We start from the raw sequence: 23,149 nt of genomic DNA, 5'->3' as shown, positions 1-23,149 counted from the left end.
CCCGGCTGGGCTGGGCGGAGGCAGGGGCAGCGGCCGGGGGCAGGAGCCGGGCCTGGGGCTCCGGGAAGGACGCGGCGGGCGGGGAGCGGGCGCGGGCCTGGCTGCTCGAATCCTTTGGGGGGCTCTGGGGCAGGGCCGTCCCTGGTGCCCGGGACCTGCCCGGTGCGGCCGCGGAGGTCGTGGCCCTGAGCGCGAGGAGGAACCGGAGAGGCTGAGCTCTGGCTGGTCTGTGAGGGAAGACGGTGCCCTGAGTGGTTTTATTTCTAGGAACTGGTTGCCTCAGAGGGGCAGCCCCGCAGCCCGGCCTCAGCGTCGGGGACAGAAGAGAAAAGGCGGTCGCCCGGCAGGTGCCGAGGGCTACGGGGCGAGGGCGCCCGGCCTGAGGCTGGGGTCCCGCCCCCCTCCCGCCCCCCACTCACAAGTTGGGGTCCTGCACGCCCCTCCCCTGGGGCTGCCTGCCACCAGCAGGGCAGAGGGGCCTGGCCGGGGGTCTCTGTCTCCCGGAGCCTCCGTTTGCCACATGTGATGCCACGCATGTCACATGCTGGATCCGTGCCCAGCACACAGGCAGCCTGGGCCAGTGCTGTGAAGAGTTTAAAGAATGAGGTGGTGCCCTGGCCGGGTTGGCTCAGTGGATGGAGCGTCGGCCTGCGGACCAAAAGGGTCCCGGGTTCGATTCCCGTCACGGGCATGGACCTTGGTTGCGGGCTCCTCCCCGGCCTGGGCCCTGGTCGGGGCTTGTGCAGGAGGCAACCAATCGATGTTTCTCTCACGTGGATGTTTCTGTCCTTCCCTCTCTCTTCCACTCTCTCTAAAAACCAATGGAAAAATGTCCTTGGCTGAGGACTTAAAAAAAATTTAAAATAGAGAATGAGGTGTTTCTGTAGGAACATCCCTTCCTGAAAGTCACCAAGCTCGGCCGCTGCAGGGAGCCGTGTGGGGGAGGCGGGAGGCAGGCCCCTCTGCTGGGACAAGCCCCTCCCAGCGCCCCCGCCCGGGGTGAAGGGTTTGGGGGTCACGAAAAGAAGAGCATACAGCCCGGTGGCGTGGCTCAGTGGTTGAGCGCCGACCTATGAACCAGGAGGTCAGGGATAGATTCCCGGTCAGGGCACATCGGGAGGGGGGCTAGATCCTCAGGGTGGGGCGTGCAGGAGGCGGCCGATCCATGATTCGCTCTCATCATCGCTGTTTCCATCTCTCTCTCTCCCTCTCCCTCTGAGACCAATAAAACATAAAAATACTAGTATACAAAGAACACTGAGGAGAGGTCATACTCTCGGTGAGTGTTTTTATTGTGTTTTCCCGGCTTCTTAGATAACTGAATAGTTGAGGCATGAGCCAGGCCTCACCCAATGAAAACATATTTACACCTCGCAGCCAGAGTCGGGTGGAGGGAGTGTGGGCGTCTCCGCTGGCCCCTGGTCCGCAGGCCCGGCTGCCTCCTGTCCTGAAACACGGCGGGTCCAGGCCGCGTGCCTGCAGGGCCCTAGGGGGGCCCACCCTTCCCGGGAAGCCTGGCTGGGGGCCTGTTCCTGAGGGGCCTGTTCCTGGGGGGCCTGTCCCGGCAGCCCAGCCCGAGCCCTGGGTCCTGGAGGGGGCTCGGCCTCCGGCCCTGGCGGCTCCTTGGACCCTGAGCTGCCTCCCCGCCCGCCCTGGCCAGGAGCCAGGTGAGGGGCTGCCTGGGGCCTCAGCCGTGCCGGGGGTCGTGGGGCCGAAGCTGGCCGGGGTGCAGGTGGGCCCCTCGCGCCTCGGGGGCAGCACAGGAGGTGCAGGGTCAGCGGGGAGGTCCAGGCTGTCCTCGCCTGGTGCCCTGGGGTCCCCGATCCCAGGAGGGGTGCTGAGCAGGCAGATCCCGGCAGACCTGCAGCCCAGCCAGACCAGGGGACCCCAGAGGGCTCTGCATTTCTGGGGCTGATGGGGGGTCGGGGCACCCCCAAGCCTCTGGGAGGATGAGCTCCTGAAGGTCGCTGGCCGGGGTGTGGCCAGCGGTGCGGGGAGCAGGTGGCCGCCTTGGCTCTGCCGCGCCCCGTGGTCTGAGCGGCTACGGGACCCGGAGGGTTCGCTGCGGGGCCTGCGAGGCGGGGACGTGGCGGCTCCTGGTGCTGGTTCTGCGGGGCTCGCCCGGCTTCGGGGGAAGTGGACATCCGGCCCCAGAGGAGAATTGGAGACCACTTCCTCTTCTGGGTCTTGTTTCCCCAAACTGAGTAATCGGGGTTGCCCATCGTCCTGGGGGTGGAGGTGGGGGGGGCTGGAGGTTCCCCCGCAGGGGAGCGGCCGGGGCGCTCCGGTCCCTGCTCCCCAACCTGCCCGACGCTGGGGTGCAGGCCTCTGACCCCCGACCCCTCCCCAGACTCCGGAGGGCGGCCCAGGCTGGGGGGGGGGGCAGGGCCGGGGGGCAGATCACCTTCAGGCAGCAGCGGGAGCTGGTCCTGCGCGGCGCCGGGTCCGTGGGTGGCGCTCGGGGTGGACGGGGCCACAGGACGCGCTGGTTCCGGGCGGCCCATCCCCGCGCACAGGCCCTCGCTCTCCGGCCCCCGGGCCCCGTGACCGGTGCAGCGCGGCCACGGCACTGTCCCCCGGGAGCGGCCAGCTCTGGGCGGGATGTTGTTTCTCCAGCCGCTGAGGCCGGAGCCTGGCCGCGCCCGCAGCCCCTGGGCCCGCCCTGGAAGCCGGGCCGCCCGCACCGAGGCCTGAGCCTGGGACCCGGTCCCGGCCGCCCCGCCACGGCCTCCCGGTCCCGCAGGGACTGGGGGGGGGTCTGCCTCCGGCGCTGGGCGGCTTCTCCCCTCGCCCCAGTGGGAGCCACGTGCAGAGGCGCGTGACCACGTGAGATCCGAGGGGAGTGACCACGTGAGGTCCGAGGGGCGTGACCACGTGAGGTCCGAGGGGAGTGACCACGTGATCCGAGGGGCGTGACCACGTGATCCGAGGGGAGTGACCACGTGCGGTCCGAGGGGCGTGACCACGTGCGATCCGAGGGGCGTGACCACGTGATCCGAGGGGAGTGACCACGTGAGGTCCGAGGGGCGTGACCACGTGCGGTCCGAGGGGAGTGACCACGTGCAGTCCGAGGGGAGTGACCACGTGCAGTCCGAGGGGAGTGACCACGTGAGGTCCGAGGGGCGTGACCACGTGAGGTCCGAGGGGCGTGACCACGTGAGGTCCGAGGGGCGTGACCACGTGCGGTCCGAGGGGAGTGACCACGTGAGGTCCGAGGGGCGTGACCACGTGAGGTCCGAGGGGCGCGACCACGTGAGGCCGGAGGTGGGAAGGCGAGGTGTCAGTGCGGGCGCAGCTGGGGCCGGCCGCCCGGCCAGCGTCCTCTGCAGTGAGAGGCCAGTGAGGCTGCCCGGCCCGGCGGCCGGTGCCGTGTGAGCCAAGCGGCAGGAGGGGTGCGGCTGCACCTGGGGGTGCGGGGGGCGCCGGGCTGGGCCGGTAGGGAGCGGGCGGGGGCGCAGGAAGACGGGCAGGAAGGGTGAGGCGGGCCAGGGACGGACCCCCGGACCCGCTCCCGCCGCCTGGACGAGGCTGGCCAGGCCTCCAGCCCCACGCTGGCCGCCTGACCCTCAGCCCTGACCGTGTCTGGCCGTGGCCGTGTCTGGGTTTGACCGCGCTGGTGGCCTCCGTCACTCGGCGCCTGGGCGCGGCTTCCTGTCGCTGATAAGAGTCGGGGTTCCCCCCTGCCCCGGGCCGGGCTCTCGGGCAGCCCCCGCCTCCCCCCGCCTCTCAAGGGGCCGCGCTGCCCCAGAGCCCGGCCCGGGGCAGGGGGGAACCCCGACTCTTATCAGCGACAGGAAGCCGCGCCCAGGCGCCGAGTGACCGAGGCCACCAGCGCGGCCAGACTCGGCCGCATCTCAGAGAGGAAGGGAGAGAGAGGAACCGCGATGATGACAGAGCCGTGGACGCCGCCTCCTGCCCGCCCCGCTGGGGACGGAGCCCGCAACCGGCAGGTGCCCGACCGGACGGAGCCTGACCTCCCGGCCCTGTGGACGCCCAGCCGCCGAGCCTGCCCGCCGGGCGCTGCTGCTCCTTTGACGTCTCCGCGGGTTTGGAAATTTCCAGAAGGAGCAGCTGGGAGGAAGGTCCAGGCGGGAGCCCCTCGTTTAGTTGCTGGCTCGGCCAGTGGCCACAGCAAAGCCAGGAAGACTTTTAAAAAATATATATTTTATTGATTTTCACAGAGAGGAAGGGAGAGGGATAGAGAGTCGGAAACATCGATCAGCCGCCTCCTGCACACCCCCCACCGGGGACGTGCCCGCAGCCCAGGTACATGCCCTTGACCGGACTCGAACCTGGGACCCTGCAGTCCGCAGGCCGACGCTCTATCCACTCAGCCACACCGGCCAAGGTGCCGGGAAGACGGAACCAGAACTTAACGAGGAGCTGCTGCTGCTTCTCAGCGCAGACGTGGGCCGGGCCACGCACCGGCCTCCAGAGCTCGCGGCCCGGTTCGCGCAGCAGGCCCCGCGGAGGCCGCTCCCTGCCTCACCGGACGGGACGGGACCACCCGAGAGGCCAGCGCTGGGCCGGTGGCAGCGACACCCCCAGTGAGTGCCCGGCGCCGGGTCCCCGCGGCTCACACCCGCCTCTTCTCACGGCCCAGAAAGGACGCGGGACACTCAGGCCTCAGAACCTCCCAAGAGCAGCCCGGTCGCGGACGGAAACCGCCCCGGGAATGTGTTCCCCGCGGCCACTGCCCCTGGCCATGGGGTTGTGTTGCCACCTCACCCCTGTCCTCACCGGCCACTCACGGTGACGGCATGGCCCCGGGTGCGCGATCACCGAGACCAGCAACGCCGGGTCCCGCTGGGGCTCTGCCCACAGCCCTCCTACAAACCCGCCGAGGGTGACCCCTGAGACGCAGACGCCCCGACTGTCAGCTGTGCGGTGGGCCCACTGGCTCGAGTGACCACACCTTCTCGGTCCCACGCTGTCCCCCCCCCAGGTCCCACGCAGTCAGGCCCCCCTCGGTTCCACAGCACGAGACGTGGTCCCCCCAACCCCTCACCCCGGGCCTGGGAACGTGGCGCATCCGGCCTCTGGGAGCCGTGCAGGCCTTGTTCCCGCCGGGAAAGCTGGGGTGTCTCCCGGCAGAGATGGGGACCCCTTCCTGGCGGCCGCCGTCTCTCCCCGCGTGCGGACTGCCTGTCTCCCGCCCGTGCCCCGTTGCTCTCAGCCTGGCCCCCTGGGCTGTGGGTGTCACTTCGCGTGGAAGGAAACGGGGGGCTCCCCGCTTCCCCTTCTGTGGTCACGGAATCGTGAGACGGAGGAGCCGTCCGGTTAGAGCCGACTCAGCGAAGGCTTTCCAGGGAAGTGATTCATCGGCGCCAGCTTCTTGGAATTCTGAGGGAGACGGTGGCCTGCAGTGGCCATTCCCCCCTCTCCCCACTGTGCACCCTCCACGGGACCGAGGGCAGCTGGCACCCGGCCACAGGTGAGGCACGTGCCAGGGAGGGCGCCTGTGGGTGCCGGGGGCCGGCTGCTTCCTTCCAGGGAGAAAAGAGCCTTTCTCGCCCTCTTTTTAAAGTTTTTTTTAATTTTATTTTTATATTTGTTTTTGGTTAATCCTCACCTGAGGATACGTTTTCCCGTTGACTTTTAGAGGGGGGAGCGGAGAGAGAGAGAGAGAGACATTGATTGGTTGCCTCCTGCACGTCCCCCGACCAGGGCCGGGGATTGAGCTGCAACCAAGGTACGTGCCCTTGACCGGGGAGCAAACCCGGGACCCTGCAGTCTGCAGGTAGACGTTCTAACCACTGAACACACTGGCCAGGGCACCTTTGGGAGAGCGGCTACAGCGTCTGGCCAGGTTCAAGCCTCAGACTAATGAGAGGGCCCGGTCCTCTCGTGGCAGAGCCCTCCCAGCACAATGACAGCCAAAGGCTGTGGCTGTGAGCTTGACCTCATGGTCTGGACCTGTGGCCCCAGGTGGCTGAGTGATGTGGGCTGCGGGAGGTGCTGCCAAAACAGAGCTCGGTCAGGGGCGTGTAATTGAGTGGATTCGAAACCCGCGAGACCGTTCTAAACATCTTGGCCACGCCCTCGCTTTGCCTCGTGGAATCTGCTATAAAATTCAGACTCGGCGTGCGGGCCGTGGTGCCATCTCTCCATCTGAGAGGACAGCGTCCCGCCTGGTCCCAACTTTATCCCTTGTCTGTCTTCAATCCTTCACCCCGCCCCCCTCAGGCTCACCCCTGGCCGTGCTGAGCGCGGCACACACCTTTAGCAGTTTTGCCTCATCCAGGGTAATTACAGCGGGGTTTTCGCTGTGTCCTTACCGCCTGCCTTTCCCCAGCGCCCGTGTCTGCGTCAGGGCTGGCGGGCTGGGCGGCGTTTTATTTCAGGCGGGAGCGGGGTGGGGGAGTGAAGGTGCAGCGGCCTGAGCACCACGCCGGTTAGCCGTCCCGCGGAGCCCCTTTAGAACGGGGACGGTGCCGAGTCAGGAGCGCAGGAGGGGAGACAGCCGGAGGGTGAGCAGCGGGGAGCATCGTCCGGGACCCTGCCGGCCTCCTCCCTCCCATCCTGGTCCACGTGGGCCTGGGGACGCAGGAGCTCGCGGACAGAGAGGCCGGGAAAGCGCTCGCTTCAAGGGTTAGAAATCGCCTTCTCTTTATTTCAGCCTTTTTCTTAAGGTCCAGACTTACAAGACCCCTCTCCCCTGAAACATGGAACAGGACTTGATGCCCCCCTGCCCGGGGCAGGGAGCGCTGGGCTCCTGCTCGAGGTCACCGGCGAGGCGGCCGTCCCACGGGGCATCCTGGCGGCGAGGGGCCCTCCACGTGGGGCCGGGCCGGGGTCAGTCCACACCGTCCAGGCCCTGCCGCTCCCTCCTCTCCAGCTGCAGCACCTGGAAGGAGGAGCCGTGAGAACCGGCGTCCTGGGCCCACGTGCACGGTCACGCTTGGACATACAGGGTTCACGGCAGAGAGGGCCGCAGTCGCAGACTGAAATTGGGGTGTTACATGGCGTCTGCCAGGATTTCTCTGTGGTCGGACAGACGCGGGCACAACGCCCCACATACATGGTCACTGCCCGAGGGGGAACCTGCCGGTGACTCCGGCTTCCCTGGCGTGGCTCCTCAGGTTTCTACGTTTGCCCGTCTTCTGGGTGCACTGCCTCGAACCCCATTCCATTCCTGATCTGGGGAACCACCGCTGGGTGCATCAGGTGGGGACCAAGTCCCGCCTCGCACTAACTCCATGGGGGCGTCCTGGGCACGTGGGACGTGTAGCAGCATCCCTGGCTCAGCCCCCGGGCCACCCAGGGGCAGGGTAACCAGAGCATCTCCAGCCGCTGCCGGCTGTCCCCTGGGGGAACGCCCTCCTGAGAGCCACGCACGGAGCGCAGTGTGGGCCGGCTCCAGCCTCAGTTCACCCCTCAGAGATGCCCCATCACCAGGTAGGATGGGGGCTCCCCAGCCCCATTCTCTAGCTCAGCGGTGCACTCACCACAGCGTCTCACGTCCACCGTACCCTGTGCTCCCTACCAGCCGTCTTTCTCCTGCCCCCAGCTTATCCCATGCACTGGGGGGGTGGTGGGCTCTAACTGCGGTCTGTCGGTCTGTCTATCGTGGAAAAGGGAAGGGGGGCCTATACCTCCTTTTCAATAATCCTCACCCGAGGATGTTTTTTAAATATTTTTATTTTAGGGAGAGAGAGAGCCAGAGAGAGGAAGGGGGTAGAGACAGAGAGACACACTGATGTGACACAAACTGGTTGCCTCACATCCGTGCCCAGACCAGCCCATGGGCTGAAGCTCCAACCACTGGGCAACCCGGCCAGGGCCTTGTGCCTGCTTTTTTTTTTTGGTTAATCCTCACCTGAGGATATGCTTTCATTGATTAGAGACGGGGGGAGAGAGGGAAAGACAGAGAAACATCGATGTGAGAGAGACACATCCATTGCTGGCCTCCTGCACACACTCTGACCAGGGCCCAGGTCAAGGAGGAGCCTGCAACCCAGGCATGTGCCCTTGACCAGAATCGAACCCGGGACCTTGTGGTCCACAGGCCGATGCTCTATCCACTGAGCCACACTGGCCAGGGCCCTGGGCCTGCTTTTTAAGTTGTTATTAACCTTCCCTTGGTTCTATTATTAATTAGGAAAAGGACAGACAGGGCGGTCTGGAAGCGGTAAGGCCAGTCGTCCAGCACGGACAGTGACCGGCACCATGTCCATCCCGCGAGGGCCAGCCACTCATCCTGGAGAACGCGGTGCCAGGAACCACAGCCCAGCCCGGAGCAGGGCGTGCCGAACGCTGACGCCATCCCCTGGCCCTTTGCAGCAACGAGGGTGGCAGGTGCCGTCCCACCCAGAGCCTCTCCGCCCGGCCCGGCCGAGGCGCCGCGCTGCCCGCTCACCTGGTTCTCTATGCAGCGGAACTGCCAGGGCCAGCCCACGTGGTAGAGGAACGGCCGCAGGTCGAACCTGTTGTCGTCGGGGCTGTAGCTCTCGGCGTGGTACGCGGGCGTGAGCGTGGTCATCTTGTGTCTGTTCACGGAATACTTGGAGAAGAACCGCTTCACCTTGTCAGCCACCTGGCGGGCGGGAGGCCCGGCGCTTAGAGACCGGAGGCTGGGGCTGCGCCCGCTGGGTCCCCGCTGCCTCGCACGGCCAGGGGCGGGAGAGCACTCGGGCGGGGCTGAGCTCTAACAACGCGGGTTCCCACGGCAGCACCGGGAGACCTGAGCGGGTCCGGAAGCTCGGGCTCACCAGGCTGCCCGGCGGTTCCGTGGGGACCTAGTGAGTCTGACAACAGGCCGAAAGCGGCGACGCTCCGACCTCTGTCCGCTCTCCCCACGGAAGGAGCGCGCCTGCTGCGGCGGGTGAGCCCCTCCCGGGAACGTGGCCGGGGCCGAGGGCGGCCCCGCGGTGGGCGCTGGGGACTGGATGGGGGTGTCGGTGAGACGGGGCATCCTGGTTTTAGCTCACACTTGCCCTGCCAGTCAAACCCGCCGGTGCCAGGTGACCACCGGCCCTCCAGTACCCCCAAGCCCCCCAGTACCCCCGTGAGCGTCGGTGTGGTACCTGCCGGGGGGTGCAGACGTCCCGCCACAGGTGCAGGAGTTTGCAGAACATGCTGTAGGGGCCGGTCTTGGCGATCTTCCGGAGCCTCCCGTAGACCGAGAGCTCGGCGTAGGTCATCCCCATGTCTTCCTGCGGGGAGGGCGAGGCGGGTCAGAGCCGGCGCCGAGAGCTTCCTGGGGAGACAGGCACCGGGGCCAGGGCCGGGCCGAGGAGGAGGCCGCTTTCAGGAAGCAGATGGACCAGCCGGCCGGGGCTCTGGGTTAGAGCGAAGTCCCGACGCGCCAAGGTTGCGGGTTCGATCCCCCGTCAGGGCACATGCGGGAGTCAACAGTGAATGCACAGATGAGTGGGACACAAATCAAAGTTCCTCTCCCTCTCCAGTTAATTTTGAAAATTAAAGCCCTGGCCGGTTTGGCTCAATGGATAGAGTGTTGGCTGACGGGTCCTGGGTTTGATTCCCAGTCAGGGCACGTGCCCGGGTTGCAGGCTTGATCTGCAGTGTGGGGCGTGCAGGACGCAGCTAATCAATGATTCTCATAACTGATGTTTCTCTCTCCCCGTCTCCCTTCCTCTTGGAAATCAATAAAAATAAAGAAAATTGTGTTTCTAGACACTGGCAAGGAGCCCTCAGAAACAAAATTCAGAAAATAATTCCATTTCAACAGGACCCAAAAGACTACTTAACAAGTGAACTGGACAAAACAAGCGCATGGTCACACTCTGAAACCTGCAAAACGCCGTGGAAAGATGAACAAGATCTCACTACACGGCCAGGAGACCGAACACGTCAGGACGGCGACGGACCTATGGTCAACGCCCGCGCCAGGCAAGCCCACGCTGGGCTCTCTCTCTGGCAGAAACCGACAAGCTGATCCCAAACTTCACGTGGAAATGCCTCGGACCCAGAATTCCCAAAGTTATCTTGACAAAGAACCAGACGGAGACCTCGCACGCCCCCATTCCACACGTGCCAACGACAAGAGCCACAGCCGTGGAGACCGGGTGGGACTGGTGTGAACGCGGACGCACACACGGCCGGGACAGAAGCCAGAGCAAACCCGCCGTTACCGTCGGCTGACCACCAACGTCGCCGCGGCGAGGCAGCGGGAGACAGAGCAGCCTCTGCAGCAAGTGACGCTGGGACCCCTTCCTCACGCCACTCAGCAACGGACCTGGCAAGTCACAGACCGGAGTGCGAGGCCAACCCTCTCCCGCTCCCAGCAGAGGAACAGGTGTCCCTGTGCCCCCAGGGGCTGCAGCAGGACGTCAGCGGTCCGGATGTGACGCAGGCCCGGCCCCGCCCTCAGCGCCCGCTGCAGCCGCAAACCAGAGCCTGGGACCCACCGGCCGGGTCATGAAAGGCAGCCGGGGTGGAGGGGCGACAGTCTTCTGTGAGGTCGCCCACAGCGTGCAGACACCCCCTGCCATCCACTCCTCCCTGCCCACTCCCCTCGTGTCACCCCTGCTGCCAACCTCCGGACGGCCGAGTCCAAATGTCAAAGGCCAGCAGTGGCCGCTGCCGCCCGGCTCCCAGGCCAGAAGCCCAGCAATGGAGCCCGGTGCCCCGGGCAGGAAGGGGCCACGACGGAGCCAGGACACACATGCCCGGCGCAGGGAGACGGCAGAAGCGCGGGGACAGAGCCACCACGTTACCTCGTCCGTCTGGGACACCTGTCCGTCGGCCAAGGGCTCCAGCTCTGCGGTGGCCGGGGCGGCCAGGATGCTGCGAACAAGACAGGCAAGTCGGCGGCTGGACGCGAATGAAGCCACAGGTACCACCAGGCTCTCCGCTCAGCACGGGACGGACGGACGGAGCAGGGGATGGGCGACGGGGGATGGGGACCAGGCGGCAGGAGCCTGGGGAGCAGGAAGGAAGGAAGGGGTGCCTTATCGCGGGACCCCGAGTGCCGGCGGAAGGGAGATGTTGTCAGGCCGCAGGGGGCTTGGGGGGGGGCTGAGCGACAAGGGAGGCTGGGGCGACACTGGCTCAGGGCCCAGCCGGGCTGGTGGGGGACCCACCGCTGCAGGGCAGGGAGCTGGAAGCGCTCGAGGCAGAACTTGATGAAGACCCGCAGGTCCGTCTTGCTGATGCCGCCGATGGGGTTGATGTCGGCGCTGGAGCAGTCGTACTTGGTCAGGTAGCCCAGGAGGCTGCGCGAGAGAACACGGGGTTCCGTGCGGCCGACCCGAGGGGTGCGATTCCCCCAGCGCGGGGGCCTGGCATCTCCAGGACTTGGCACCCCCCCCTGTGCAGCTCACAGAACCGGCAGGTGCTGTGGGAACACCGCTGTGGGCAGCACTCGCCCTCCAAGATCCAGGAGCCCAGGCCCCCTCACCCGCCCGCGGCATACACACCTCTCGTCCACGTTGGCGGACCCCAGCACCAGCAGCCCACCGGGGGCGCCCCGAGCCCAGAGGCTCAGCTGAGCAAAAAGGTAGGCGACGACCATCCTGAGCCGAGCCTGACGGCGGGAGGGGAAGCGTCACCGTGTGCGGGGCACGTGCAGGGCGACGCGGGCCTCACGCCGGGTCCCATCGCAGCTCGAGAGGCCGCCCCGCGTGGCCCCTGGAACACGGGACAGTCGAGTATCTCGGCTTCCTCGCTCCGGGGAAGGCGGCGTGCGGGCGCCCTGCTATGCCTCCTGGGAAGGGCCTAGAGCAGCGGTTCTCAACCTGTGGGTTGCGACCCCTTTGGCAGTCAAACGACCCTTTCACAGGGGTCGCCTGAGACCATCCTGCATATCAGATATTTACATGACGATTCATCACAGTAGCAGCATGACAGTTATGAAGTAGCCACGAAAATAATGTTATGGTTGGGTCACCACATGAGGAACTGTATTTAAAGGGCCAGGAGGTTGAGAACCGCTGGCCTAGAGCCTGGGGCCGAGTGTTGGTGGCGGGACTGGGCTGCACAGTGGCCGGGAGGAACCTGGCCGCCTCGTCTGCTCCCTCCACACCGGCCTCTCTGGAGGAGGGCGGCCGCCATGCCCAGCACAAGGGGACAGAGAGGCCCACTGCGAGCAGCCAGAGCTCGGGGCAGCCGGCCAGCATCCAGCTCCCGGAGGCAGCCACTCACCGAAGATGCAGAACACACACACACACACACACACACACTGTGCACACACTGTGCGCACACACACATCTACACACATTGTGCGCACACATAAACACACACTGCACGCACACTCTGTGCACACTTCCATCTCACACACCAGTGCCGATTCACACTCCTACACCCACTCTTGTGCACATGTACACACACACTTGTGCACTCGCAGATGCTCACAACCCACATGCACACTCACAGCCTCACCTCACTCTCACACTTTTAAACTCACACATGGTTGTGCTCACACACACCTTCACCCACGCACCCCCTCAGACACGCTTACTCTTGCACACTTATACTCACACGCAAGCTGTCTCGCACCCTGACCATTACACGCTCACACACACACGTGCACACGCCGACTGGGCCCGGTCCAGGAGGCCGCAGGGTCAGTGCCACGCGGGGACGGGGCGGGGCTGGGAGGCGCACCTGCACGTTCTGCAGCGCCAGGTTCTCCTTGCTGCTGCCCCCGTGAGCCGCGAACAGCGGCCTCTTCCCCGTCACCAGGCTGAAGATGCTCATGACGGCCGTCACAGCGGGGTCGATGCTGAGGCCGATGTGGTGGCTGGAGGAGAGGGCGGGCGTGAGGGGCTTCTGTGCACGTGCGCGAGGGGTGGGTGTGGGGTGGGTGTGCGTGTGCACAAGGGGTGTGTGTGGGGTGTGTGTGTGTGTGTGCATGAGGGATGTGCATTGGGGTGGGTGAGGGGCGTGTGCACAAGGGGTGGGTGTGGGGTATGCGTGCGTGTGCACAAGGGGTGGGTGTGAGGGGCGTGTCTGCATGTGCACAAGGGGTGGGTGTGAAGGGCGTGCATGCGTGTACACGGGTGGGTGTGAAGGGCGTGCATGTGTGTACACAGGTGGGTGTGAAGGGCGTGCGTGCGTGTGCACACGGGTGGGTGTGAGGGGTGTGCCTCCATGTGCGTGCGGCAAAGCACACAACACAAAATGCACGCCGACCGCTACAAAGTGCACGACTCGGTGGCAGCTGGTGCGTCCATGTGCTGTGCAGTCACCACCTGTCTCGCTCCAGAACTTTCCATCACCCAAAAGGAGACGCCGGACCCTCCAGCCCCGAGGACGCCCTGTCCACCCCGTCTCTCTGGCCCTGCCCCTTCGGGACGTGTCACGGACGAGGGTCACATGGGGCCGGCCCCTCCGTGTCTGGCTGGTCCTCAGCACCATGTCCTCACGGCTGAGGGGCAGCAGGTGCCAGGCCCCTTCCTCCCGGGGACCGGACCGTGAATCCACTGCGAGGAGGGGCCGTGCGTGGCTGTGACGGATGCCGGGACGTGGCGCACCAGGACCTGAGCCCTGCGTGCGGTCCCTCGGGCACCGGGCTGCAGGGGGACGCGGGCAGCCTCCCTGAGCTCGGCACACAGGCGGGCGGTGCCCCTCTGTCCTAAGAGGCAGAGTGAGGGGGGCACTGAAGAGGCCCTAGTCGCCCCACTCTGGAGAGAGGCCCCGTCCCCTCCTTCCTCAGGCACAGGGGCCGCTGGGGGCGAGGGCAGCCCTGCAGCCGGGACCCGGGAGGGAAGGGGGGGGAATCCGGCAGCTGGGACCTGGCTCAGACCATGAGGCAGTGACCCCTGCTTCACCCCGGATGTGAGCTTAGCCACAAACGTGGTCGTGGCCCCCGGCCCTGGCCACCAGCGGCGACCCACTCACCTTCCGATCTGCTGGGCCAGCTCCCGGGCCCTGTCGCTGGTCTCCTGGGAGGAGTTCTCGCTGGCCATGTAGCAGGTGGTCAGCAGGCGCCCGCAGAGCTCCCGGGGGTCCTCGGGGGTGTAGCCGGCCTCGCTCACGAGCGTCCGGACGTCGGCCAGCACCTCCTGGTCTGAAAGCCGCCGCAGAGGGTGGCAGCTGCGTGCTGGGCGCGGAGCCCGGGCCCGCCCTCCCCATCGCCCTCCCCATCGCCCCGGGAATCTCGTCACCCCGGCAGCACCAGTCACCCCTGCTCTTGGGTTGTGTCGCTAAGGAGACACCGATGTCGGGGCAGACGGAGGATCGGAACTGGGGTTGCCCGGCTGAAGCCGTGCGCTTTGCACCAGCCACGCTGACACACAGCTCAGCCGGCGTCTGAATCCCAGGGAGGGACCTGAACGGCCTTGCTGTCCCCAGGCCCAGGCCCCGGGCGCGACGCTGTGACAGCTCGGCACGTCCGCAAAGCCTCCGGCACCCCGGGACCTGGTTCTCCTCGGCTCCGCCCGGGGCGAGTGTGAACCCCCCCCCCCCCACCGGTGCCACCTACTTCCGTTCCTCACGGCCTCGCAGACCTGGCGGCACATGGAGTAGACGAGGCAGGCGGTGGCCGCGCTGTCCAGGCCGCCACTCAGGGGCAGGAAGAACCCCGCCTGCAAGGGGCCAACCAGAGGCAGCCTGAGCCCAGCCTCGGGGACGCGGCACCCCGCCCCCCGCCAGCCTGACCAGCGCCCACAAAACTGCACGGGCGCCCGGCTTACAGGGCGGAAGAGGGTGCCCTGCCCCGCCCCCCGCCAGCCTGACCAGCGCCCACAAAACACGGGCGCCCGGCCCTGCACACCCCACGGTGGGCTCCAGGGGCAGGGCCTTCCGCGGGGAGAGCGGCCAAGGCTGACTCCACAGGCAGTGGAGACGGCATGACCCCAACGCTGGCCACACGCGGAGCCCCGCCTCGCGTGCCCTGTGGCCCCGGCCGTGCGGCCGAGCTCCCGACTGCGTCCCAGCGGGAAACGCTTTGCGTGGGTGGAGTTTAAAAAACAAACTGGGCGCGGCTCCGTGGGTGAGCATCGACCAGGAGGTCACAGTGCGATTCCCAGTCAGGGCGCAGGCCCAGGTTGTGGGCTCCATTCCCAGTAGGAAACAAACAGCCAAACAAAACATCCCTCTCCTGCACAGAATCAACGCAAACCAGTGAGGAGGAGCAGGTCGGCGGGCGCGGCCCCGGGGTCTTACCTGTTGGCTTCGTCTTAAAAAGTCCCAGAGCCAGCAAGCGGGTCCGAGGCTGGGGGGCAACAGGGGAGTCAGGTGTGGGGTTTGGTGCGGTGGGGGGTGCCTGGGGGGAGTGCGGGGGAGGGGAGGTGGGAGGACAGGGCCTCCGTCCCGAGGTCTCCGTGGGAGCACGCTCAGAGCTGGGGTGGCACCCGGTGCCGTGGCTGCAGCGTCCACACCGTCGGCCCCAGGTGCGTGGCCACCGCCTAACAAGGCCCCCAGGCGGGTTCCGCGACCCAGCACCGCCCACCTGATCTCCTCCCCGACGCTGTGGTATCTCCACTCCACGGGCGCCGACGGCGGCTGCAGCAGGTCCTCGTGGCACGAGAGGGCGAAGTCCACCTTCACGCGGGGGTAGGGGCTCGCCCTGCTGGCCTGTGGGTGGAGTCGGGCCGGATGGTGACCCGGTGCCACCTCAGAGCCGCAGCGGGCGACCCTCCCACCCGCTGGACAGCCACGATCGGAGAGACCGACGCACCGTGTTGGGGGGACGTGGAGGGGCGGAGCCCTCGTACGTGCACGGCCGGTGGGCATGCAGGAGGGGCGGACGCGGGGCGGCTCCCCCAAAGGTTCACCGTAGAAGGGCCCCGTGACCCAGCACTTCGCGCCCGGCCAGACCCCATGAGAACCGGGGCCTGTGCTCCCAGCACACGTTCGTCCCGGACAGAACGTGGGAACAGCCCACACGCCCGTCTGCGGCCGAGGGACAAACAGCGCGGTCCAGCCACGCAATGGATGTCACTCGGCCAGCAAGACGCACGGAGCCCCGCACACGCTGCCACGTGGGTGGGGCGTGAAAGCATTGTGCTCCGTGGGAAGCCAGTCCCGGCACGCGGGTGTGAGGCGGCAGCCGGTCCATGATTCTCTCATCATGGATGTTTCCCTCTCTCTCCCCTCTCCCTTCCTCTCTGAAACCAATGAAAATAAATTTAAAAAAAGAAATGGGGGGTGGGAGCGGCCGGAGAGGTCAATGGGGGGAAAGGGAGACCATGTAACACTTTAAACAAGAAAGAATTTAAATTTAAAAGAAAAGAGAAAAGTTCTAACACTGACTGTGGCGATGGCTGCATAGCATATGCAGGAAAAGCCGAAAACCACAGAATCGCGCTAGGTCGGCGAACTGGCTGGTGCGGGAGAGACACCTTGATAAAGCTGTTGTTTAAAAAAAAAGTCTGGGTCTCGGGCCAGCGCCTGCCAGGTGCCCACTTACCGCCAGGTTCCGGGAGGACATCTCGGCCCTGTAGCTCCTGACGTCCTCCAGGTCCAGCGTGGCGGTGAGCACCTCCTGCGGGCGGAGGGGAGTGCCTGTCGCCCACTCGCCGGTCGCTGCACCGAGTTAGCAGGTGCGCCCGTCGCACGGGGTGGAGCCCGGTGGCCCTGGACGGGCGATCAGGCCGGGACCCGCCGTCGCTCACGCGGGTGCCCACAGAGCCAAGTGGGATCTGGGCATAATGGCATTCCCGCCCGTTTCGGGCAGTAACAGCCATCGCCCCTCTGGCTCCCCACACGGAGGCAGATGACACAGTCCCCGGACCTTCCCCTCTGCCTCCTTCCCTCTAACCCGCCCCACTCTCGCTCCAGGTCCCCACCAGCCGCGGACTTATCCACACACGCCTGTCACATGCTGGGGGGCAGGGGACCAGGTCGCCCCCTCTCGTTACTACAGGGCCTCCTCCTCCCACAGCCACTTGGGGTCCCCAGCCGCCCAGCGCCGCTCAGGACGACGCTGGTGGTGCGTGTGGGGGCGAGTGCAGCGGGTGGAGGGGAACCGCAGGCAGGCGCCCTCGGGGCCCCACTGGACACCCCGGTAGTGGGGGACAGAGCACCGAGGGGAAGGGACCCCGTGGTTCCCACGCGGCTCTCACCACGTCGTCCAGGGAGAACTGGGATCCCTGCGCGAACACGGCGCCGTTCATGGCGATCATGGCGCAGCCGTCGTAGTAGAGCCGGTCCCCGTCGCAGCCCTTCTGGTTGGCCAGCAGGTAGATGCCGCCGTTCTGCCAGGCGCAGGCCACAGGCGTCAGCGAGGTCCGTGCCGTGGCGCCACCGGCCCGCGAGCTCACTGCGTGTCCCCAGCAAGAAACGCCCGCGCCCAGGAGGCCCACAGCCTGCGGCCACCGCACTTGGCCTTCTGGGGTGCCAGGCGGGACGTCAGCGCCCACGTCCCCCCAAAAGCCCCGCGGGGGGCGCTGGCATCTCCGTCAGTCAGGAGGGGACACGAAGGTGCCGAGAAGACAGACCCCGTGACGAAGCCAAGGTCCTGACTCAGCTCAGCCGATGCGAGCTGTCCCGCGAGCCACCCAACAACGTGCCTCACTGTGTCACCAGCAAGAAGGCTGATGGCCCGGCCGCGTGGCTCGGCCACGCGCGTCCACCAGGGACCAAGAGGCGGCCGGCTGGATTCCCGGTCAGGGCACATGCGTGGGTTGTGGCTCCATCCCCAGTTGGGGCGTGCAGGAGGCACCGGTCCATGACATTTCTCTCTCTTTCTCATCAATGTTTCTCTCTCTCTCTCTCTTTCTCTCCAAAAATCAATAAAAACGTACTTTTTTAAAAAAAGAGTGAATGTGTGGGTGGTCCCCGGGCTCCACCATGAAGCCAACGGCAAATGGCTCCCCCGTTCCCGGTCCCCGTGTCACTTGTCCCAAAACACCGTGCAGTGGGTGAGGGCGGGAGGCGGACGCCGGCGGGTGTGCCCTGTGCCCGCTCCAGAGGGGATGCCACAGCGCCTGCCTCACAGGGTGGATGCCAGGGCTGGACGACGTCGGGCAGGCGGCCCCCAGCCGAGGGGCGAGCTGCTTGCTGAGCGCCGGCCACGCTAGCAGGACTGGGTGGCCCTCGTGTGCGGGCCACGCCCTGTGCCGGGCGCTGGGACTTGGGCGAGTGCGGCCTGGTGACGGTCCCTGGCGCCCGCGTGCTCCGGCGTCCCGGCCGGTGCCTACCTTGGTGGTGGCCATGGTGACCAGGTCCACCCTGGCGTGGGCTTTGCGCAGCACGTGGTGGCTGCCGGAGGCGTTGGTGAAGATCTCCATGCCGTCCAGGCCCATGGCGATGTGCGGGCTGCGGGCAGAAGCGGGTGAGGGAAGAGACCGCTGTGCCCCCAACCGGCCTGCCCAGCCCCGCACGCTCTCAGGCATCTCCTGTCTCCACGGCCTGAGGCCGGGACTCCCGACGGTCGCAAGTCCCCGTGCTCCCGGCTGGCCGGGCAAGGACGGGCCCTGGAGACGCGGGAGGCGGGCGGGCTGACCTCTGCGGCGTCCAGAGCTCCTCACAGATCTCACTCCCGATGCAGGTGTCCCGCGTGGCCAGCACCGCGTCGCCGAAGGGCACGGTTTCCTGCAGGAGGGATGAGAGCAGGAGGCCGTGGCCACCCGTCTGGGCTGCGAGCTGCCCTAGGACCCCGCGTCCCCCGGGGACCGTCACGAGGCCGCTGTTCTGCTTTGATCCCTAACGCGCCCTCAGCTTGGAGCCCTCCCAGCCCAGGTGGCTGGCACGGCTGGCCCCTCCCTGCTGCCCCTCAGGGTCACCAGCCGGAGCCGGAGCCGAGCTGGGAGCTGCCCGGAGCTCATGTGGCTGCAGCGCACGGGATCAGCTCTGCAAGTGCCCCGGGCGTCACCACGGCTACGATGACAACAGCTCTCACTCGTCCAGGGTCCCTCCAGGCTCCACCCGGCGCTGAGCGCTCTCTGCCTCCTCTGTGCGCCTATGCCCTTGGCCTGTCACTGGGGAGTAGCCCGTCCCCGGGTCAGAAATGCCCGACGGGGCTCACGGGGTCCTGCCACTGTGACGGGAGGGCTCCCGCCCCCCAGGGTCCCCCACCGGCCTCACCTGCTTGGTCACGTCCTGGATCATCCGAGGGAGGAAATACTCCTCCGTCTGCCTGCAAGGGAAACGGCGTGGGCCTGAGCCGCGCGGTCACTGCGTCTCTCTCCCTCTCCCTCCTCTCTGAAATCAACGAAAACGTGTTTGAAAAAAACGCAGAGGCGAGTCCCGAGGCGCCTGGAGACAGGAGCAAGTGAGCCGACGGGGAGCAGGGCTCGGCACCGGGCAGTGCAGGGGGCCTGGCCTGTTATCAGGCTCGCGGAGCTATCGGTGACGTTTAAAACCGAATCTATCTATCGATCTATAAAAGGCCGATATGCAGTGTCCCCTCAGGAGTTCAATGGCTCGCTATGACCTGCTCTGTCCACCAGGGGGCAGCGTGGAATGAAGGAAGGCCCTGGCCAGCAGCCAGCAACTGGGGAAGGAAGGCCCCGGTCGGCCCTGATTGCCGGCCAGGCCTAGGGACCCTCCCTGTGCACGAATTTTGTGCACCGGACATCTAGTTTTTCCATAAAAAAGCAGAGTAGCTGAACTGTATAAAGGAATGAACCACTGGACGGCTCTCACAAGCACCTGCACAGGAGCCAGCTGGGGAAGCATGCATGCATGACTCCACATGAGACCCAGCGATGGAGCCGTGCTGGGAGGGTCCGCCCCGCCCTCTGCTGGGGGCAGGAGGTGGGGCGGGAGCGTCCCCTCTGCCCGCCGGTGCCGCCTGCACCAATGCCCTCCACCGCCCAAAGAGCGAACGCTGTGTTGTGCGTTACTCACACGGCAACGAGAAGGTTAAACGTTACTTGATATGATAATCCTAAGTCCTAATTATTTCGGTTAATCCTCACCCGAGGATATTTTTCCATTGATTTCTAGGGAGCGTGGATGGGAGAGAGACAGGGAGAGACACGTGGATGGGTTGCATCCCGCACGCACCCCTGGCCGGGGCGGAATTGAGCCTGCAACCCAGTTTGCCCCGGGGGACGTGTGACCTCATGTCTGCGACCTTCCGGCTGTCACAAGTGGACGGAAGTCAGGGGCGGCCAGGGAGGCAGCTGCACACTTCCCGTGGGAGCACAGCCCACAGGAGCACGGTCCAGCCCCGAGCAGCAGGGCTGGCGTGGGGAGACCCTGACACACAGGCACGCAAGGTGGGCCGGGAGTGGGGGCCGGGGACGGGTGATGCGCTGTGACAAGCTGGCTGCCACTTAACCAGCAGCAGCTAAATGCCCCGGGCCGGGGCTGGAGCTGGGGCCGAACTCCGTGGTCTCCCCCGCGATCCGGACGGTGGCTCCTCCGGGTGCAGACGCCGCACAGACCCCGGAGGACGCACCTGCGCGTCGGACAGGGACTCACCGGCTCCTGGACCAGGGGGTGAACCAGCGCAGCTCGCGGTAGTTCCCTTCGTTGGCCAAGGCCATCTTGGGTCTGATGAGCAGGATCCTCCTGCAGGAGGGGACAGGGTGCCCCGAGACCACAGGCCCGGTCACGAGGGCAGCCCACGGTCGCCCGCCCGTCACGGAGCCTGACACCCAGCAGGTATCGCTCCGCAGGGCCACGAGGGGCAGTGGGGAAGCCCACCCGCGGGCGACGGACCTCCCTCTCCAGGGCCCAGTATCCCCAAACCTCACCCGCGGGCTCTAACACCCCAGGAGCCGTGTGGGGGGCAGGGGCTGGGAGAGGCAGCATCCCTGGCATTGCCTGCCTGGTGCCCTGGACGCCCCCGGGGACGGATCCCAGCCCCGCCCGGGGCCCGGACACCCACCTGTTGAGAAATATCACCCTGCAGTTATAGCGGACGTTCCGGTGCATCACGGGCCTGCAGGAGAGGGCGCCTCGCTAAACACAGAGCCCCCGTGTGCCTCAGAGACCCCGTGGCCACTCACAGCAAGACCAAGGATGAGGGGGAGGAGCAGGCACGCAGGTGCCGGGGGAGGGAAGCAAAGGCAGCCATGTTCACGGGAGACCGGCGGAGCTGACACAAACAGACGCAACCCGGGCCCACCAACCTGCTGTTAGCAACGTGTGGCCCAGATCCACACTAGGACAGCACCAGGCCAGGCCCATCATGTGACCTCCACCTACGGGCCTGCACCTGCGGGCCTGTACCTGTGGGCTCCACCTGCGGGCCTCCACCTGTGGGCCTCCACCTGTGGGCCTCCACCTGTGGGCCTGCACCTGTGGCCTCCACCTGTGGGCCTGCACCTGTGGCCTCCACCTGTGGGCCTGCACCTGTGGGCCTGCACCAGTGGGCCAACACCTGTGGCCTCCACCTGTGGGCCTGCACCTGTGGGCCTGCACCAGTGGGCCTCCACTCATGTGACCGCCACCCATGTGACCTCCACCCATGTGACTGCCACCTGTGGGCCTACGCCTGTGGGCCTGCACCTGTGGCCTCCACCTGTGACCTCCACCTGTGGCCTCCACCTGTGGGCCTCCACCTGCGGGCCTCCACCTGTGGCCTCCACCTGTGACCTCCACCTGTGGGCCTGCATCTGTGGGCCTCCACCTGTAGGCCTGCACCTGTGGCCTCCACCTGTGGGCCAACACCTGTGGGCCTGCACCTATGGGCCTCCACTCATGTGACTGCCACCCATGTGACCTCCACCCATGTGACCGCCACCTGTGGGCCTGCGCCTATGGGCGTGCACCTGTGGCCTCCACCTGGGGCCTCCCCCTGTGGCCTCTCTCTGAGGGCCGCCATCGGCACTTACATCCCCACGTCGCAGAGGATGTCCTGAGTGACCGGAGACTCCAGGAGGGCGGCCAGGACTTGCAGAGAATGCAAGAGGGTGTCCGACTCGTAATAGTGATCCCAGCACCCGTAGCCGCTGCCGAGGGAGGGGACAGCAGGTGAGGCGGGGACAGGGGGATGCAGCCCACAGGTCGGTCAAGTCAGAGCGCCCAGGTGTGGCCCAGGGGCGAGGCTGCGGACACCTCCCTGCACCTCCCCACCCCCACCCGTGTTCCCGAGTTCTGCTCTCACCATATTTCCAGCTCGGGGCCCAGCCGGTACCTTGCTCCCTTCTGCTTGGCGATTTCGATGCCTACATGGACAGAGGGGGGGCAACGTCGGCACCTCCACGCGCGGAGGCACGCCCACACCTGCTGCAGGGGGTGTGAGAAGCCCAAACCAGCAACGCCCGAAGCGCTCGGCGCCCTGCTGGCCCGGACGCAGGTGGAGGGCATCTCCGACCACCGACAGCTGCAGGACCTGAGACACGGGCACCGGGAGGAGGAAGTGACTCCCTGGTCGCCGATTAAGAGCGATGAGGAAGGCCCCGCCCACGGGGGAGAAGGCAGCACCTGGAGGCACAGTGCGGGGCAGGCACCTCGAACCCCTGGGCTAGCCAGCGGCGCCCAGCACAGTCCGGGAGGAGCCAGCTGTGTCCAGGCGGCTCGGCCCCCCTCCCCCCATCACCCCGACAGATCTGCTCGGAGCTCTGCGGAGATGACAGCAGGCTGGCACTGAAAAATACAGGGACAATGAAGGCCCGGGGCACCTGGCGGACAGGCGTCCTCCTGGAACCCTCGGCTTTCACTGCTCCTGGCAGCCCTCCTGCCAGCAGCTCGTACCAGGCAACCCGCAGGGCCACACCCGCCGGGCTGCCCAGGGAGGTGGGCAACTGACCCTCACAGGGGAGCCGCGACCACACCCTGGTCTGTCCGCCTGAGACCCGGCTTTATTCTCCTTCCCTCCGGCCGCTTCTCCAACGCCCACCCCAGCAGGTCCTGGGCACCAGGGACCACCCACGTCGGACACGGCACAGCCCCGCTCCCCTTACCCCCGAGGGCAGCTTCACGCTGGATAGGACACGTGGGGCCCAGACATTTGAGGGCAGGTGCGCCCCAGCCCCCCCTGCACTTGCGAGCGGACTTTCTGACCAGGTGTGCGTCCCAGGCACCGTCCCAGGAGGACGCACACGGGCCGGGTCGCTGCCCTCTCTTCCCTGCCCCCGCGCCCACGGCCGCGCGGCTCCCGGGCAGGGCTGTGCGTCCAGGGCCGGCCGGGCCGGCCGGAGGGGACCTTAGCCCCTCGGCCCCTCGCTGCCCCAGACTCACTGTTTAAAAAATGGACATTTTTATCGCCACGACTCACTCTTTAAAATCCTTTGCAAGTTGCCCTCGAAGTCCAGAGCCCACTGGTTGAGCGCGCAGGTGGCCACGGTCACCTTCCGGCCCATCCTGTCCTGCGGGTCCGTCTGCCCGGCCCGCCCCGTGGCCCCGC

General features: G+C 66.5%; 2 protein-coding genes across 3 annotated transcripts in view; one reads left to right on the top strand and one right to left on the bottom strand.

The window, feature by feature from the left end:
- DHCR7 (7-dehydrocholesterol reductase) overlaps positions 1-23,149 on the top strand; it is a 205,507-nt gene that overhangs the window by 162,594 nt on the left and 19,764 nt on the right. The window lies entirely within an intron of this gene.
- Positions 6,581-23,144, bottom strand: NADSYN1 (NAD synthetase 1). The gene is made up of 21 exons (XM_059710700.1): positions 23,021-23,144; positions 21,908-21,968; positions 21,636-21,752; positions 20,687-20,740; positions 20,278-20,367; positions 18,934-18,985; positions 18,353-18,441; positions 18,048-18,165; positions 16,971-17,102; positions 16,316-16,390; positions 15,356-15,480; positions 15,070-15,118; positions 14,387-14,489; positions 13,804-13,972; positions 12,568-12,703; positions 11,382-11,488; positions 11,046-11,177; positions 10,680-10,749; positions 9,027-9,155; positions 8,360-8,536; positions 6,581-6,847 (listed from the first exon to the last, which is right to left on the bottom strand). The coding sequence occupies exons 1-21, from the start codon at positions 23,103-23,105 to the stop codon at positions 6,797-6,799; spliced, it is 2,121 nt and encodes a 706-aa protein (XP_059566683.1). The 5' UTR covers positions 23,106-23,144; the 3' UTR covers positions 6,581-6,796.

The sequence above is a fragment of the Myotis daubentonii genome, chromosome 9 (assembly GCF_963259705.1).
Source record: "Myotis daubentonii chromosome 9, mMyoDau2.1, whole genome shotgun sequence".
Taxonomy (NCBI): domain Eukaryota; kingdom Metazoa; phylum Chordata; class Mammalia; order Chiroptera; family Vespertilionidae; genus Myotis; species Myotis daubentonii.
Note: the sequence above shows the minus strand (reverse complement) of the source record. Positions and strands in the feature narration are given on the sequence as shown.